The following is an 18753-nucleotide window of genomic DNA, read 5'->3' on the forward strand; positions in this document are numbered from 1 at the left end:
GGGCTGGGTGAATGCCCCCCCTCCAGAACCAACCCCCCCGCTCCTTGTCCCAACTACCCCTTCCTGGGACCCCACCCCCTATCTAAGCCTCCCTGCCCCATGTCCACTGACTGCTCCCCTAGGACCCTACCCCCTACCTGTCCCCTGACTGCTCCAACCCTTATCCACACCCCCGTCCCCAGAAAGAACTCCCTGGACTCCCATGCCTATCTAACCGCTCCCTGTCCCGACAGGACCCCCAGAATTCTGGACCCATACAACCCCTCCCCCCACTCCCTGCCTGCCCAAACCCCTCTCCACACCCCTACCTCCTGACAGCGCCCCCCCAGAACTCTCAACTCATCCAACCCCCCACAGCTCCTTGTCCCCTGACCATCCCCTCCAGAGACCCCCCCCTCGGACCCTCCTTGCTCCCTGTCCTCTATCCACCCTTCACCCCCTAACAGACCCCAGGACTCCCATGCCTCATGCACTCCCGCTGCTCCTTGACTGTCCCCTCCAGAGACCCCCCCGGACCCACCTTGCTCCCTGTCCCCTATCCACCCCTCACCCCCTGACAGACCCTGGGACTCCCATGCCCCATGCACTCCCGCTGCTCCCTGACTGCCCCCTCCAGAGACCCCCACCCCAATGACCCCCCTATCCAACCCACCCTGCTCCCTGTCCCCTGACTGCTCCCACTCCTTATCCAACCCCACCCCCAGTCCCGGACCAGGACCCCTTACCATGAGGCTCCCCGCTCATCTGGAGTTTTGTTGCCGCTGCGTGCGAGCGTGCACGCAGCCCTGCCCCACCCCTCAGAGCGCTGTGCGCACCGTGGCATTGCTCTGGATGAGCGGGGAGCGGTTTTCTCTCCCCATGGAGCCAAACTTTGCCCCACGGGAGCGCGCAGCCTCGGCCGCCAGAGCACAGCACGCGCGGCGGCAGGGCTCCAGGGGAAGGCGGGGGCGGGGCTGGTGGCTTGCTGTGCTCTGTCCGCACTCCGGGCAGGCAGCGCGGACCCTGCAGCTTGCCGCATCAGCAGGATTTTTAATGGCACACTGGAGTCCCGGCAGGCTCCAGCATGCCATTAAAAATTGGCTAGCATGCCATCTTTGGCACGCGTGCCATGGGTTGCCGACCCCTGGACTAATTTATGAGCTTGTATAGTCCAGTGGGCTACTGAACAAGACGTACATTTCTTGGGGGCAAGACTGGGATTGAGGGATATGTGGGTGTCGCCCTGTATCTATTCGTGGATGGCTGGGCATAGCATTCGTGCATTCAGCTGGGAGTGTTTTAACATGCTAGTGGCTGTGAATAAAGAGAGCCTAGAGGGTTTGCTGGTCACTAGCAAAGCAGCGTAAAAGGCATCCCAGTCTAGAGAGATAAGGGGACATAGCAGTTCAAATTGCACCCTGGGGAATGTCACAACTGCCACTATAAAATATTACTTCCATTTTTCTGATGGATGGACTATGGCACAGGGAAGTTAAAAGATTTGCTGGAAGACACACAGCAATCTGTGGAGGAGACAAGAGTACAATCCAAGAAAACCTAGTCCACAGTCCTCTGGATCTAACTACTCGCTTTGGACAATCCAGTTATGATGCATGCGCCTAGAAAGGAATCAAACCCTTGCCAACTCTGCCAGTCTGGGCTGTAATCTACCATTTTGCTTGCTGTTTTACCACCTACCATCAGCTCTAAAAGGATCAACTAATCATTTCCACCTTACTCCACTAGCTTCACTGCTGAAAATGGTACTGTTTGTTACAAAAGTCACTGACGGCGTATGGAACAGCAGATTCATTAGGGAACACAGAAGTGGCAGGTGTCCTAAAGACGGTAAAAACAAAATCCCCACCATTTCAAAGCAAACCATTAGAGAAGGTGTAAAAATACAGTAAAGTTGCAAGAGAAAGGAAGGAAAAATTGGAAATAAAGAGACATACAGGACTGAACAAAGGGGAGAATGGAGAAGAAGAAAAAAGGAAAGCAACAGAAAACTGAAAAAAAAGAATATATTGATTCCACTCTATCCCTCTCTTTGAAAGGATCGAGTCTTCTTCCATGAGAGTGATTTTCGTTAAGAACCAAGTACCTGCAGCTTCCAATTATTTTAGTAAGAGCTGCAGGTGCTCAAGCACTTCTGAAAAGTCTCCCACAATTGTCAATTAACCCTCCCTCCTCCTGCACCCTGCCCAGTTAAGAAAAAAACCCACTACCTGCTTCAAGAGTATTTGACAAGAACGAAAATACAGGTTGATGATTATATGATATTGAACCTATTATAGACCACATTCTGGACCTCTTAAACCTGTTGAATGGCACTTTACTCATCAAGTAGTCCCACTGAAACGTATGGGATCTTTGCAGAGTAGTGTATTGCTTAATCTGAGTAAAGATGGCAGATTGGCCCTCTTGGGTACAGTAAGCCCAGAACCTTTAAAAAAAAATCCCCCTTCACTTCCAGAGCACTGCTCGTATCAACTTTATTTTAAGTGAACTGTTGTGTGGTGCTGCTGGCTATTTTCATCAGCCTGTTGATATGGTGCCATTGTCCTACAAATAGTTAAAATGGTTAAAAAAAAAAGCCACATTTTTCTTGCTTGGTTTTCAGACTCTAGCAAAGAACAGCGTAGGTGTTTTTATTATTCCTGACGAAGTTTATTCAATCCCATGGCTTTTAAGGTATCTTATTAAGCAAGCAGTTCTGACAGAACAGTCTCTTGTAGTGGCACAACATTTATCAAGATGGCCATGAGGCTCTTTTATTTAAAATGTGTTTACACAAAAGACGCTTCAAGAGGATGCAGCACATCCTCTTTAAAAAAGCTATCCTTGGGAACTAGATAATTTGCTTGCTAGAGATATGAAAGCTGTTTGTAAGAGGATTCCATATAGCTGATAGACAAAGCTGACCACTCATCTGGGTAGCTGTAGAATGGACAGGCACAAATTTGCAATACAGTGATAAGAACAGAATCAGTGACTACATGAAGCTTTATTGATACCCTTTGCGTTTATCCTCACAGTTCTACCCTTAGATAATGTCTCAAACCCTGGCTTCTTATTCTCCATAGGCACTAAGCAATTAGCAGTCCCTTTGGTGGCAAGTAAGATAATGACTAAGAACTAAACATGTCAAATATCATCTAGTCAATACCCTTCTCCTCTTGGTTGCTAGAGTTTAAATATATTTATATGGAAATAACAGCTCTACTCTACCTAACACTGCAGCTGTGCCATGCAGCATGTACTAAAGGTTAACAGAACCATATCTGCCTGCAAGATACAGTATTCACAGCTGACTAGGACTGTCTCAAAAGTGAACTTGCTGATCCCAGCCTTTTACAAGCTTTGACCTTTGGGAGCAACCACTAGAACCAGCAGACAGGGCGTTTTTAGAAAGAGGCAGCAAATATTAACCATTGCTGTTTGCAGTATTGCCGCTGTGTTGGTCCCAGGGTATGAGAGAGACAAGCCAAGTGAGGTAATATCTTTTATTGGACCAATTAGCAGGTGCAAGGGACAAGCTTTCAAGCATCACAGCAACAGAAGATGATCCAATAAAATATATTATCTCACCCACCTAATCTCTAGCAACAATTAAGAGCACCTTAATTAATCTAAATTACCTAAAATCAACAGGAAGAAAGAGACATCTGAGCACAAAGAAACAAAATGTGAGTTTACTCTCACTGAAAGTGCCTTGCATCTCTAATATGTAGACTCTAAAATAACTGAGTTATCCCATCACTCTGCCACAGATATTCATGTTCAGCTGCCACCTGCCTGTGTACACCTCCGCGCCCCCACACTACAGCTGACAAGAGACATGTTACTTGAATTGTATTTCTTGTAGCTGTACATGCCATAAAAAACTCAGACTTATTTTTAATGTAAGAGGGACTTGAACTGCATAACAACTGCATTCACTACCTCTGAAGCAGCAGTGCCAGAGTGGTGGCACCTAAAATCAGTTGCTGTGGAACTAGACACTGTATGCAAACATGTCTCAAAAAAGCATGGTGAGTAGTAACATACAGACTAAGTATTTCAGTAATAGCAGAAGTAAGCACAAATAATGTGAGGAAATTAGATCACTCGCTGATGGTCTCAGAAAGATCTTCAATTAAAGCTTTTCAAAGCAACTCATGGCCTCTCAGCAAAAGCCAGTTACCTTTTCCGTAAATGGTGTTCTTCGAGATGTGTTGCTCATGTCCTTTCCATATAGCATGTATTCTCACCACGTGCACCGGTGCCAGAAGTTTCTCTCAGTGGTAACACTAGGGGACTGGCTCTGGCGCCCCCTGGGGCAGCACACACATGCCGCATTATAAGGGGCACTGCCGCCTTCCCCCACCCTCAGTTCCTCCTTCACGGAAATTCCAATAGTGGGGAAGGAGGGCTGGTCATGGAATGGACATGAGCAACACATCTTGAAGAAAAGATGGTTACTCACCTTTGTAATTGTTGTTCTTCGAGATGTGTTGCTCATATCCATTCCAGTTAGGTGTGTGCGTGAAGCGTGCATGTTTGTCTGAAGATTTTTACCCTAGCAATCCCCGGTGGGTCGGCTGGGTCACCCCCTGGAGTGGCGCCGGATATATACCCCTGCCGACCCATTGGCTCCTCAGTTCCTTCTTGCCGGTTACTCCGACAGTGGGGAAGGAGGGCAGGTTCGGAATGGATATGAGCAACACATCTCGAAGAACAACAGTTACAAAGGTGAGTAACCGTCTTTTCTTCGAGTGCTTGCTCATATCAATTCCAGTTAGGTGATTTCCAAGCCTTACCTAGGCAGTGGGGTCGGAGTGAGATGTCGCAGAGTGTAACACTGCAGAGCCAAAGGCTGCGTCATCCCTGGACTGCTGAACCAGGGCATAGTGAGAGGCAAAGGTATGGACCGAGGACCAAGTAGCTGCACAACGTATCTCGGGGATGGGCACGTGAGCCAGGAAAGCAGCAGATGAGGCTTGAGCCCTGGTAGAGTGTGCCGTGAGGTGGCTGGACGGAACATGAGCCAAGTTGTAACAGGCGCGGATGCACGATGTCACCCAGGATGAAATCCTCTGTGGGGAAACGGGTAGGCCCTTCATACGCTCTGCCACTGCGACGAAGAATTGAGGGGTTCTGCGGAAGGGCTTTGTCCGCTCGATATAAAAAGCGAGTACTCTACGGATGTCTAGGGAGTGCAGCTGTTGCTCCCTGCACGATTAATATGGCTTCGGGAAGAAGACCGGAAGGAAGATCTCCTGGTTAACATGGAAGGCCAATATCACTTTGGGGAGAAAGGCCGGGTGCGGTCGCAACTGCACCTTGTCCTTGTGGAACAAAGTATATGGAGGGTTCGCTGTGAGAGCCCAGAGCTCAGAAACTCATCTTGCCGATGTGATGGCCACGAGGAAAGCGGTTTTCCAGGACAGGTAGAGAAAGGAGCAAGTTGCTAATGGCTCGAATGGGGCAGACAAAAGTCTAGTGAGAACCAGGTTGAGGTCTCAGGCTGGGGCGGGGCGGCGTACCTGGGGGTATAGCTGCTCCAAGCCCTTGAGGAATCTGGATACCATAGGATGTGAAAACACCAGGCGACCATTCTCCCCTGGGTGGAAGGTAGAGATGGCCGCCAAGTGCACCCTCAAAGATGATACCGCTAGGCCCTGTTGTTTAAGGGGCTAGAGGTAGTCCAAGATGGTGGGGATGGAGACCTCGGCGGGAAGAACGTTGCATTCTCCACACCAGCATGTCAAATGCTTCCACTTGGCCAGATATGTTGCTCTAGTGGAAGGTTTTCTGCTACCCAAGTGTACTTGTTGCACTGGGACAGAGCAACACATCTTAGATTGGGTCAACCACTCAGGAGCCATGCCGTGAGATGGAGGGACTGTAGGTCTGGGTGATGCAGTTTGCCATGGTCCTGAGTTATCAGGTCCAGGTGAAGAGGTAGTGGGATAGGGTCGGCTATTGACAGGTCTAGCAACATGGTGTACCAGTGCTGCCTAGGCCACGCTGGAGCGATCATGATCAAGCAGGCTCTGTCCCTGCGTACTTTCAGCAGGACCTTGTGGACGAGCGGGAACGGTCAAAAAGCGTATAGCAGGTGAGTTGTCCATGATATCAGGAAGGTGTCCGCTATCGAACCCTGTGAGAGACCTTGAAAGAAACAGAACATCTGGCATTTCCTGTTCTCGTGGGACGCGAAGAGGTGTACACGGGGAAATCTCCACTTCCAGAAGACCGAAAGAATAATGTCCGGGCGAAGCGACCACTCGTGAGAAAGGAAGGATCTGCTGAGGCGATCCGCCAGAGTGGTCCGAACCCCCGGGAGAAAGGACGCTATGAGGTCTATAGAGTGGGCTATACAAAAGTCCCATAGTTGAATGGCTTCCTGACAAAGGGTCGAGGACCTTGTCCCACCCTGTTTGTTTATATAGTACATGGCTGTTGTGCTGTCGGTGAATATTGACACACAACGGCTTTGCAAGTGCTGTTGGAACGCCTGGCAAGCTAGGCGGACTGCTCTCAGCTCCCGGATATTGACGTGCAAGGCCAGTTCCTGAGATGACCAAAGGCCTTGCGTGCGTAGATGCCCGAGGTGAGCACCCCAGCCGAGAGATGATGTATCTGTCGTCAGGGATGCAGAGGGCTGGGGCGGATGGAACGGCAGCCCTGCACACACCAGGGTGGGGGTCAGCCACCAGTCGAGGGAGCCTAGGATGCTCGGGGGAATGGTGACAACCACGTCTATGGCATCCCTGCCTGGTCGGTACACTGAGTTGAGCCACAATTGGAGGGGACGGAGGCGCAGTCTGGCATATTTCATCACAAACGTGAAGGCCGCCATGTGACCCAGAAGACCGAGGCAAGTGCGAACTGAAGTCAAGGGAGCAGCTTGCAGACTCTGGATGATGGCCACCATTGCCTAGAACCGGGGCAGCGGTAAGCAAGCTCTGGCGAGGATGGAGTCCAGGGTGGCGCCAATGAACTCTATCCTCTGAGTGGGAATCAGAGTGGACTTGTTCGCATTGATCATTAGGCCTAGATGTAGGAAAAGGTCCTTGACAATGTGGACGTGATGGATCACTTGTGCCTCGGAGGCCCCTTGGATGAGCCAGTCGTCTAGATACGGAAAAAGGTGTCTGCGATGGCAGCGGAGGTGGGCAGTGACTACAGCCATGCATTTCGTAAATACTCTTGAGGCTGTAGAGAGGCCGAACGGTAGGACCGCGAACTGAAAATGTTGGCGGTTGACTACAAACCGGAGGAACCTCCTGTGAGGCGGGTAGATGGCTATATAAAAATACGCATCATTCATGTTGAGGGCGGCATACCAGTCTCCGGGATCCAGAGATGGGATGATGGTCCCCAGGGATACCATACGGAACTTCAACTTTATTATGTATCTGTTGAGATCCCGCAGATCCAGGATAGGTCTGAGACCCCCTTTTGCCTTGGGGATTAGGAAGTAGCGGGAGTAAAACCTCGTGCCCCATTCGTGTTCCGGTACCTCCTCTATGGCTTCTTTGGCAAGGAGCGTCTGCACCTCCTAGAGGAGGAGTTGCTCGTGAGAGGTCCCTGAAGAGGGACAAGGAAGGGGGGAGTGGAAGGGGGGGGCGTGAAATAAATTGGAGGTGGTACCCAAATTCCATCATGTGTAAGACCCAGCGATCTGTCGTTAGCTGTCACACAGGGAGGAAAAAGGAGAAGCGGTTGGAAAAAGGAGAGAACGGATCCTTTGATGATACTGGTACGATGCCCTCGGGCGCACCTTCAAAAGGAGGGTTTTGGCCCTGTGGAAGGTTTGGAGGGACCTTGGTTCTGGCCCCCTTGGTTGCCTGACTGCCTCCGGTGACCGGTTCTACCCCGCCTTCTAGCAAAGTCTTGTCTCTATCTGGGCTGAGGGTAGGAGCGGTGTGGCTGGGGGAAGAAGGGCCTGCGCTGAATCACTGGTGTGTGCATGCCCAACGAGCGCATAATGACTGTGTTATCCTTTAGGCTTTGCAGCCTAGGGTCTGTCTGAGCGGAGAATAGGCTTTGCCCTTCAAAGGGGAGGTCTTGAATTGTATGTTGGAGCTCCAGGGGAAGGCCTGAGACTTGCAACCATGAGATACGCCTCATAGTAACCCCGGAGGCTAGGGTCCTGGCCGCTGAGTCCGCGGCGTCCAAGGAAGCCTGGAGGGAGGTTCTAGCCACCTTTTTCCCCTCGTCCAGGATGGCCGCAAATTCCTGTCGGGAGTCCTGCGGGAGCAACTCCTTGAACTTGTCCGCCGCCGTCCAGGTATTATAATTATAGCGGCTAAGGAGGGCTTGTTGATTAGCCACGCGGAGTTGGAGCGCCCCTGCAGAATAGACTTTGCGTCCCAGCAAGTCCATGCGCCTCATGTCTTTCGATTTTGGGGCTGGAGCCTGCTGGCCATGGCGTTCTCTCTCGTTGACCGACTGGACAACGAGGGAGCAAGGGCGGGGATGGACATATAAGTAGTCGTAGCCCCTGGAGGGCACCATATATTTACTTTCCACTCCCTGGGCAGCAGGTGGGACAGAGGCCAGAGACTGCCAGATCGTATTGGCATTGGCCCTGGTGACTTGCAGGCATCTAACTTTTCTAAGTGATTTTTTACTTGCTCTTTTTTAATTTTATCTTCTAAACCTACCCTCTTCCCGTAAGCATTCACTATATTTGACATTCCTTCAGACTTCTCAGTGAAGACCAAAACAAAGAAGTCATTAAGCATCTCTGCCATTTCCAAGTCTCCCGTTACTGTTTCCCCCTCCTCACTGAGCAGTGGGCCTACCCTGTCCTTGGTCTTCCTCTTGCTTCTAATGTACACTCTAGATAAAATGCAAGGGCACGTCTGACGTCCAGGGTGTGCAGCCTCCTTTCCTCACTAATGGTGTGCAGCATGGGATAAAAAACTGGGAGGAAGATGTCCAGGTTAACATGGAAGGAAGACACCACCTTTAGCAGAAAGGCCAGATGGGGTCGCAGTTGAACTTTGTCCTTATAGAACACTGTATATGGCGGTTCCGATGTTAGAGCTTTAATCTCCGACACTCAACTCATGGATGTTATGGCTACAAGGAAAGCGACCTTCCATGACAGGTGGGAGAGGGAGCAGGAGCCCATAGGCTCAAAAGGCGGGCCTGTAAACCTAGAAAGAATCAAGTTAAGGTCCCACTGTGGAAGAGGGGCTTGGGACGATGGAAGGAGCCTCTTGAGGCCTCTCATGAATTGGACTGATATGTCATGTGAGAATAAGGTCTGACCTTGGATCTTTGGGTGGAAAGTGGAGATAGCCCAAGGTACACTCTGACAGAGGACTGGAACTAACATCAACTTTTTGTCATTTACCAGCAGGCTGAGGGATTGGCATGTGGCCTGCAACACTGCGACATCTCTTTGGGCTTGGGATCTGGATCGACCTTTGACCAGCCAGTTGTCGAGGTATGGGTAGATCTGGATACACTAATGCCTGAGGTAAGCCACTACTACTGACATGCACTTTGTAAACACCTTTGATGCTGTCAGTAGGCCAAAAGAGAGGACTGCAAACTGACAGTGGTCTGATCCGATCATGAAGCGTAGGAAGCGCCTGGGTTCTTGGAAGATCGCTATATGACAGTATGCGTCCTTCAAGTCGAGGGTGGCTTATCAGTCTCCCGGATCCAGGAAGGGGGTGATGGAGGGCAGGGAGACCATGCGGAACCTCAACTTCTTTAGGTATTTGTTCAGGTCTCATGGGTCCAGGATGGGCTGTAGACCAGGCCTTTGGGATAAGAAGTACTGAGAATAGAACCCCTCATTTGTGTACTCGCAGGGAACCTCTTCCATTGCACCCAGCTGCAGCAACCCTTCTACCTCCTGCACGAGGAGACACTTGTGAGAGGGGTCCCTCAAGAGGGATGGGGACGGGGGGTAGGGAGGTTGAAACTGTAGGGTATAATGCTGCGCCACTGTACTGAGCACCCAGTGGTCTGAGGTTATGGTGGCCCATGCCAAGAGGAAAAAAGAAAGGCAGTTGGAGAAAGGCAGGAAAGATATATCTGGGGTATAATCCGCCCTCAGGCACACTCTCAAAATGCCCGCTTGCTCCCCTGCTTATTGCAGGTCGAGCCTGATTGGGCAGAGGGAGGGGATGGGTGGTTTGGGTGGCGTTTGTAGCCCCTGCTCTTTTTGTGGGGTGGCTCCTGTCAGGACTGGCTCCCTTGTCCCTGAGCTGGCTGTGGTTTGAACCGCTTATGGGCAGGACAGCGGACATACAGCCCTAGAGTTTTCAGGGTAGTGCAGGAGTCCTTGAGCCCATGCAGCTTACTATCAGTCTGTTCTGCAAACAGGGCCTGGCCGTCGAAGGGAAGGTCCTGCATAGACTGCTGAGCCTTTGTCAACAGGCCAAAGAGGAGCAGCCAGGATGCCCAGAGCACGGAGATGGGTGAGACCATGGTGAAAGCCGCGGAGTTCCCTGCATCTGAAGCTGCCTGGAGGGCCACCCTCACTGCAGCAGTGCCCTCCTCAAGGATCGCCTGGAACTCCTTCCTGGACCCTTCAGGAAGCGAAACCTAGAACTTGGCCAGGACCTGCGACATGTAATCGTAGGGGCCGAGGAGGGCTTGTTGGTTGGCCACTCTCAATTGAAGGCTAGAAGACGAATAAATCTTTCGCCCAAACAGTTCCAGTGTCTTCAAGTCTTTATATCTGGGCATAGGCTCAGGTTGCCCCGCCTCTTCCTTTGATTAACAGCCTCACTGAGAGAGTTTGGGGTCGAGTGGGTGTAGAGTTACTCGTGGTCTTTAGCTGGCACGAAGTATTTACGTTCCATCCTTTTCGAAATGGGAGGCAGGGAAGAGGGGGTTTATAGGGCATCAATAATTTTGATACCCCTTTGTGCAGGCTCAAAGCCACCCTAGCAGGTGCCGTGGACCAGAGGATGTGAAATCGGGAGTCTGATGGCTCCTATAGCTCCACTGCCTGGAGCCCCAGGTTGGAGGCGACACTTTTCAATAGTTCCTGATGAGCCTTAGAATCATCTTGTGGAACTGGGTGAGGAGGACCTGTGATGGCTTCATCTGGCGACAATGAGGATGACACTGGTGCTGTGGGCACTACCATGCTCCCTGGTGGTCCAGTAGGCTGTTCCACTGTCTGCACATGGGCCTGGGAGGGGCGTCCTGAATTCTGGGGCCTCCATCTCTCATGGAGGGCAGGATGCTGAGGCTGAAGCCCCATCTGAAGCCCCCACCATCAAGCAGACTGTCTGCAAGGGCTGGTGAAACCCCCATGGGTTCCAGGCTGCCGGCAGCCACTGGTGTTGGGCCCATGGGGTCAGTCGTGGTGCTGGTGATGTGGATGGTACCGCCAGTGCCAGAGCTTGTATCACTATCAAGGACTCAGTTCCGGAGCTGGAGTGGTCACTCCCAGGCGACCATGATCAAGTGGACCGGAATTCCTTCTCCATGTGGTGCCGGCCACTATGCCTTGATGTCGACCTGACCGACTGAGATGAGTCTCTCATGTGGGAACTCTGGGACCATCGACAAATTGGCGATCTATGCCTCATGCTGCTTGACCGGTACCAGGACTTGGAATGGGACCAGGAGTGGCACGGTCGCTGCGAGGATCTCCCCAACCGCGGGGACTGGCAACAGTGGGTTGGCGACTGCTGTCCATGTTCACTGATGGTTCACATGACTGGTGCTGAGGCCGTTGGGACACGAAAGGCTGATCTTGATGCTCTTGCCAGGGGCGTGCCTTGGTAGGTCTGCACTGGGTTACCAGCGAACCGCACCTCGAATCCCGCTGTCAGTGCCCAGGGTCTGGAGACTGAAAATGGCTTCGCTGACCCTGCCTCCCAGGCATGATGGCTCTGAGTGGGCAAGTGCTGGTGGGACGTCCCCCACAATGGTACACATGGTAAGGTCTCAAGGGAGGGTTACCCTTAGACCGGTGTACCGGCGGAGTGGGCGGCACTGTTAGCGACAGGATCTCCTGCATTGCCTGCAGGGCCTCTAGTGTCGATAGGACATCTAGGTGATGGAGGCCCTATCTGGGGTGGCAGGCATAGTGTGGGATGGGCTGGACCACTCAACTTGAGCTGGAGCCTGACTCCCTGATGGAGTCGAGCCACCTGGAACGGCCACCCGGCACGGGTCTTGGCGCTCCTCCAGCCATGTCCTTTCCCTTATGGGAAGTGGGGGATTGTCCCCTTGTGCTTCTCTTTGGCTTCTTGACTGGAGCCGGGGAGGGGAATGGGTGATGGTTGAAAGACAGTGCCAGCAGGGTGCGCCACACCAAGGCTGCAGTGCTCAGGGCCAAGTAGGACCTCTGCTCTGGTGTTAGCGCCAACTCCATCGGGTGCTGAGACGGATGTCTCTTTCCTTTTTTGTTCAGGGTTTGAAGGATTACAGATTCACTTGTTGCTTATGTATCCTTCGCCCAGACATCTCAAACAACTAATACGTGGGTCGCTGGTGGGCACAGGCTGCTTACAACGATCGCAGGGCTTAAAGCCGGGGGACCGGGGCATGTCCCAGGCTGAGTCCCGTCTGGGACCGCTAAACTAGAACTAACACTAAGGGAACTATTTTACAGGAAAACGTTTGGAAGAAACAGTGAACGAAACGCAACGCTAGCTGAAGCAGCAGATGTTCCAGCACCATCACTGGTGGCAAGAAGGAAATGAGGGTGGGGGAAGCTGGCAGTGCTCTTACACCACAGTTCTTTTTCTCGAGTTTTTATGGGGGAATCTGCCGGGTTTTTTTATAACTCTACTTCCCCTTTGAAGTTGAAAGCTCCAGGGATGACCTGGGGTCAGCGGCGGAGTCCTCTGGTAGCTGAAGTGCCTTCTCCACAAGGAAGAATTTTAACTTCAGCTCCTGTTTCTTACAAGACCTCTGTTTTAGCTGCTGGCAGAGGGAGCGCTTTTGAGGGATAAGAGACCTCTCCCAGGCACTGGGCACAGTGAGAATGTCTGTCTGTTACTAGAATCGACTCCTTGCAGGAGAGGCACCTCTTGAAGCATGGGAGAGCCCGTATACCCCAGGTGGTGGGAGGGTGGTATGACCCTCTAGCAGTGAAGAATACAAAAGAGAGATAGTCTTGCCATTTCTTCCTCTTTCTCCTTTTTATTTTTAAACTGCAAGAAGTTAGAATGTCTTCTAAACACCCCTGAGGGAACAAAGGGGGGGACCCCGCCCCCAAAAAGGGGAAAATGAAAAGTGAAGCACTTTTTCTTCTCTGTCTCTTTTTTTGTTTTTTTTTTAAATCCAACAGGGCAACAAAACACTAACTATTAAGAACAACAGCACCAAAACCAACTACTACTTATGCTAATGATGCAGACAAGGAAGGGACAACTCTTGCTCCCCTGAAGGTCAAAGGTGGTTGAGAAGGAAATGAAGGGGTTCCCCAGCACAGCAGTGGATAGCCTCTAGGCAGACCATCAGAGAGGGACAGCATGTGCAAGCTAAATGGACACTGCTACCTAAAATCATAAAATCATAGACTTTAAGGACAGAAGGGACCATTATGATGGTCTAGTCTGACCTTCTGCACAATGCAGGCCATAGAATCTCACCCACCCACTCCTGTATCAAATCCTTAACCTATGTCTGAGCTACTGAAGTCTTCAAATCATGATTTAAAGACTTCATGGTGCAGAGAATCCTCCAGCAAGTGACCCGTGCCCCACGCTGTAGAGGAAGGTGAAAAACCTCCAGGGTCTCTGCCAATCTGCCCTGGAGGAAAATTCCTTCCCGACCCCAAATATGGCGATCAGCTAAGCCCTGAGCATGTGGGCAAGACTCACATGCCAGACACCAAGGAGAGAATTCTTTGTAGTAACTCAGATCCCACCCCATCTAACATCCCATCACAGGCCATTGGGCATATTTACCGCTAATAGTAAAAGATCAATTAATTGCCAAAATTTGGCTATCCCATCATACCATCCCCTCTATAAACTTATCAAGCTTAGTCTTGAAGCCAGATATGTCTTTTTCCCCCACTGCTCCCCTGGGAAGGCTGTTCCAGAACTTCACTCCTCTGATGGTTAGAAACCTTCATCTAATTTCAAGTCTAAACTTCCTGATGGCCAGTTTATATCCATTTGTTCTTGTGTCCACATTGGTATTGAGCTTAAATAATTCCTCTCCCTCCTTGGTATTTATTCCTCCGATATATTTACAGAGAGCAATCATATCTCCCCTTCTTTTGCCTTCTTTTGGTTAGGCTAAACAAGCCAAGCTCTTTGAGTCTCCTTTCATACGACAGGATTTCCATTCCTCGGATCATTGCAGTAGCCCTTCTCTGTACCTGTTCCAGTTTGAATTCATCCTTCTTCTGTCTTATCCATTCCATCCCTTCTTACTTCTTTACCGTCTACCTCATCATTGATATACAATGCTACTCTACCACCTTTGCCTTTATTTCTGTCTTTCCTAAACAGCACAATACCTGTACTCCAGTCATGACTACTGTTCCACCATGTTTCTGTTAGCCCTATAATATCTGATTTCACTTCCCGCACCAGTAACTCTAGTTCCTCCATTTTGTTACCTAGGCTCCTCGCACTGGTGTACAAACATCTTAATTTTTGCTGTTTGGGTAAAGAACATGAGCAAAGCCAATTAGGCCCAGACATTCCTATTAGACTGGTATCTACACTACCCTTCCTGATGTCCAATCTCCTACCCGCAGCTGTATCCTTTCTTAATTCGTTTTCTTCTCTCTCAATGTTAAAATCCAGCATGGAGATTACCTGGACATCTCTCAACCACCTCCCCCAAATTATTAGTTAAAGCTCTCTTAATCAGTTGTGCCAGCCTCCATCCTATTGTTTTAAGAAATATAAACATATGTTTTGTATCTCTTGGTTAGTGACCTTTGTTTAAAACAAGGGATAAACAATTCAAAACAAATCAACACATCTTCAGTGACAGCATTATAAAAGAATGTTAATATTTCACATACAGATGAAAAATGATAAAGCAGTGTTCCTTGGTAAGCATTTTAGCGAACCTCTAATTCAGAACACCTTATGAGGCATTAATATTTCAGATACAAAATTAAACTTACGAAAAGCTCAATGGCACATGTATACATGCACACAATGTAAATTACCTTCATGTTCTTTAGAACATAGCTTAAGGCAAAAGGGCAATGTTTTGGGCAGTAAGCCTTTACTGAACAGCCTTTAAACAGTTATAGCTGAAATACTGATTCCTTTGATCTTATTGCCTTTTACCTCTAGGCAATATTAGGGAACTAACTGGCTTAAGTCATTCGGTGTTCATCTTTAAACTTAAAAGATACTTTGCAGTTTCCAGAGTAAAACTAGGTCTGCTTATCTAGAATACATTTGCATAGAACACCCTGCAGTACGAAGTGCAGGGGCACTCATTGAAAGAAAATAATGCCCCTTCCCCAACTAGAAACCTAGCAAGTAGCATTCATGATAAAGTACTTCAATATTACACCATCTCTAACTGAAACCAATACATCTAACCTGCTTTGTCTTTCATGTGCATGATTTTAAAACAACCACCACCATCACAACAGTAACAGGTCCTTTAAAAAATTAGAACTTTCTAACCTCTTTTAGTAGTTTTCTGTCTAGTTCTTCTTGTTTCAGTTTCTAAATGGAAAGAAAAAAAAAAAGCTTTTACCAAGGAAACTACAATCTAGCAGAACTCTGTGATGTAACAGCAACTGAGACTGCAAAAATAAAAAGAGTTCATTCCCACATTTTAACATAACTGCGCTGGTGATTGTATTTACTATGTACATTTATGTATTTATGCATCCGAAAAAACGAGCTGTAGCCCATGAAAGCTTATGCTGAAATAAATTTGTTAGTCTCTAAGGTGCCACAAGTACTCCTGTTCTTTTTCCCGAGATAGTAACCCTCTCATGAACCTTTTCCATGTTTGATCCCACACCTTTTCTGTGCCAGCAAACCAGATCTATGATTTCATACTGCCCTCGTAGAGCTCACTAGGCCAGGGGTTCTCAATCTTTTTCTTTCTGAGCTGTTCCCCTCCCCCATATGCTATAAAAACACCACGACCCACCTGTGCCACAATAACTGGTTTTCTGCATATAAAAGCCAGGGTCGGCATTAGGGGGTAGCAAGCAGGGCAACTGCCTGGGGTCCCACACCACAGGGCCCCTGTGAAGCTGCATTGCTCATGTTTCGGCCCCTGATGGAGGGCTCGTGGCCCTGGGCTTCAGACTCATGAGGTGGGACTTCGGCTTTCTGCCCTGGACCACAGCAAATCTCACACTGGCCTTACTTGGCAGATCCCCTGAAACCTGCTTGTGACCCCCCAGAGCCCTGCAGACCCCTGGTTGAGAAGCACTGCACTAGGCTGCTGTTTTTGGGTCTCACTTCACTGGGTCCTGTGAGCTTTAAGCTTCCTGAGTCTGAACAGAGGCCAGGCACTGCTTCTGGCTTGGGGTTTCTGGGCACACCCTCAGGATACAGATCCTCTGTCCAACACCCCTTTCAGAGAGCTGAGACCCTGCAATCCAACTGACAGGACTCCCAAGACTAGTGCCAGTATCCCATAACTCTACCGTTGCTTGAGTACACTCCTTTCCAGAGCTCCAACCCTGGGGGCATATTGGTTTATGGTTTATCCTTCAGGGACACAATAGCTGAACATTTAAAAAAGTTGCAAATATAGAATCATAGAATACAGCAATACGCTTGTATGTTTTTTTAGATCATTGTGTTATTGAAATAAGAGACAGGTGGTTGAGGTAATATCTTTTACTGGACCACCTTCTGTTGGTGAAAGACAAACTTTCGAGTTACACAGGGCTAATTTTTCAGGTTTGGATCACTGAAATAACTGCAGTTTCTCCTGCAGCAATAACGTTGCCGTGATCCCTAATTCTTGGGAAACTCTGAACAGAGTGGCATTACATTTGCATAGCTGTATTCAATTAAAAATCTTTAAGTGTTTGTATGGTTGAAGGATGGATTTGTATAATTTTTGAAAAAGCTTAGTACACTTAAAAACAATTAAAAAATAAATTTGATAACATTCTTAGAGAAAAATGTAAAACTTCAATATTTTCCAATGCTAAGTGTTCAATCAATCTAATTACGTCAACCTGAAATGCTAGAAAAATAGCTTTTCAATGAATACTTAGATTCCATCCTGATTAAACTCTGTCCAAGTCCCCCAATATGGAAGAAAATATGGAACTATACCTCTACCCCGATATAATGCGGTCCGATATAATGCAAATTCAGATATAACGCGGTAAAGCAGCGCTCCGGGGGACAGGGCTGCTTTACCTCCGTGTATCCGAATTCGTGTTACCACAAGTGGTTCGTCTGCGTCCGCCTATTACTTGCTGCGTCCCTCCCCCGGTCCCCCTCCCTCAGCTCACCTCTGCTTCGTCTCCTCCTAAGAGCGCACTGCAGCTCCACTTCTCCTCCCTCTAAGGCTTGCTGTGCCAATCAGCTGTTTGGCAAGCCTGGGAGGGAGGAGCAGCGGAGCTGTGGTGCACTTGTGGGAAGAGGAGGAGCAGAGGTGAGCTGAGATAGGGGAGCTGTAGCAAGTAAGGGGGGGGCACCAAGGAACCGCTCCCCACCCCTCCGCCTCCTCCACCCATGAGCATGCTGCTCAGCTCCGCTTCTCCTCCCTCCCAGGCTTGCCACACCAAATAGCTGATTGGTGCGGCAAGCCTGGGAGGGAGAGGGGAGAAGCGGCGCTGCAGCGTGCTCGTGGGAGGAGGCGGAGCGGAGGTGAGATGGGGGGGGGTCTGGGGAGGGCCACAGCAAGTAAGGGGGGATGCAGAGGAACCGCTCCTTGGTCCAGTTCATCTCCAGTGGCATAGCCAGGTGGAGGGAACGGGGGAGTAATTAAAAAAAAAGGTGTCACTCGCTGCAGTGCTTTTAATCACCCAGTGGCACTCTGGGTCTTTGGCAGGTGTCTTCGGTGGCACTAAAGGTCCCACAGCTGAAATGTCACTGAAGACCCGGAGCGAGTGACAGTCCCGCCACCGAAGACCTGGAGCGAGTGAAGGTCCTGCCGCTGAAGTACCACCGAAGACCTGGAGTGCCACCGGGTGAGTAAAATAAAAGCGCCGCAGTGGGTGGCGCCTTTTTTTTTTTTAATCACTCCCCCAGGTGAGTACAAAGGCGCCAGGAAATTGACACGGTGCCACTTGTGCTCAGTGGAGGAGCAGCCGCTACTGCTCATCTCCGCCTCCTCCTCTGAGAGCGCCGCCTCCACTTCGCTTCTTCCCCGACCCCCTTCCAGGCTTGCCGGGCCAAACAGCTGATTGGCGCGGCAAGCTTGGAAGGAAGGAATAAGTGGAGCGGCAGCAGCGCACTCAGGGAGGAGACGGACGCAGAGCAGAGATGAGCTGGGGCAGGGAGCAGTTCCTCTCCCTACCCTGATATAATGCAGCCTCACTTATAACATGGGAGATTTTTTGGCTCCCGAGGACTGCATTATATCGGGGTAGAGGTGTACTTGGTATCTTAGATGCAGAGGACCGCTAGTTTAGAAAATAGACAAACTTTTTTTTTAACAAACATCACAAACACTACATTCTACATTTTTAACTCCTTCTTTCACTGTGCTACTTTACTAAGATCCCCTGCCAGAAGCAAAAAAAACCCAGAACCTTTTATTGAGATTGTCACATCTTAAAAATCAGAGTCTCTCAAATTATGGAATTCTTGTTCCATTAAGTGTTTGGAGTAAAAGCCACCAACTGATTCAAATATCTATTACTTCTTGGTGTGTGTCTGTATG

General features: G+C 49.6%; 1 protein-coding gene across 4 annotated transcripts in view; it reads right to left on the bottom strand.

Moving 5' to 3' along the window:
* Window positions 1-18753, bottom strand: part of APLF (aprataxin and PNKP like factor) — a 111292-nt gene that overhangs the window by 4105 nt on the left and 88434 nt on the right. For all 4 annotated transcript variants that reach the window (XM_030557867.1, XM_030557866.1, XM_030557865.1 and 1 more), the window contains one exon: window positions 15570-15611. In XM_030557867.1, coding sequence (XP_030413727.1) covers window positions 15570-15611 — 42 coding nt within the window. The remainder of the gene's footprint in view (window positions 1-15569; window positions 15612-18753) is intronic.

Source organism: Gopherus evgoodei, chromosome 3 (genome assembly GCF_007399415.2).
Source record: "Gopherus evgoodei ecotype Sinaloan lineage chromosome 3, rGopEvg1_v1.p, whole genome shotgun sequence".
In the NCBI taxonomy this organism is placed as follows: Eukaryota; Metazoa; Chordata; order Testudines; family Testudinidae; genus Gopherus; species Gopherus evgoodei.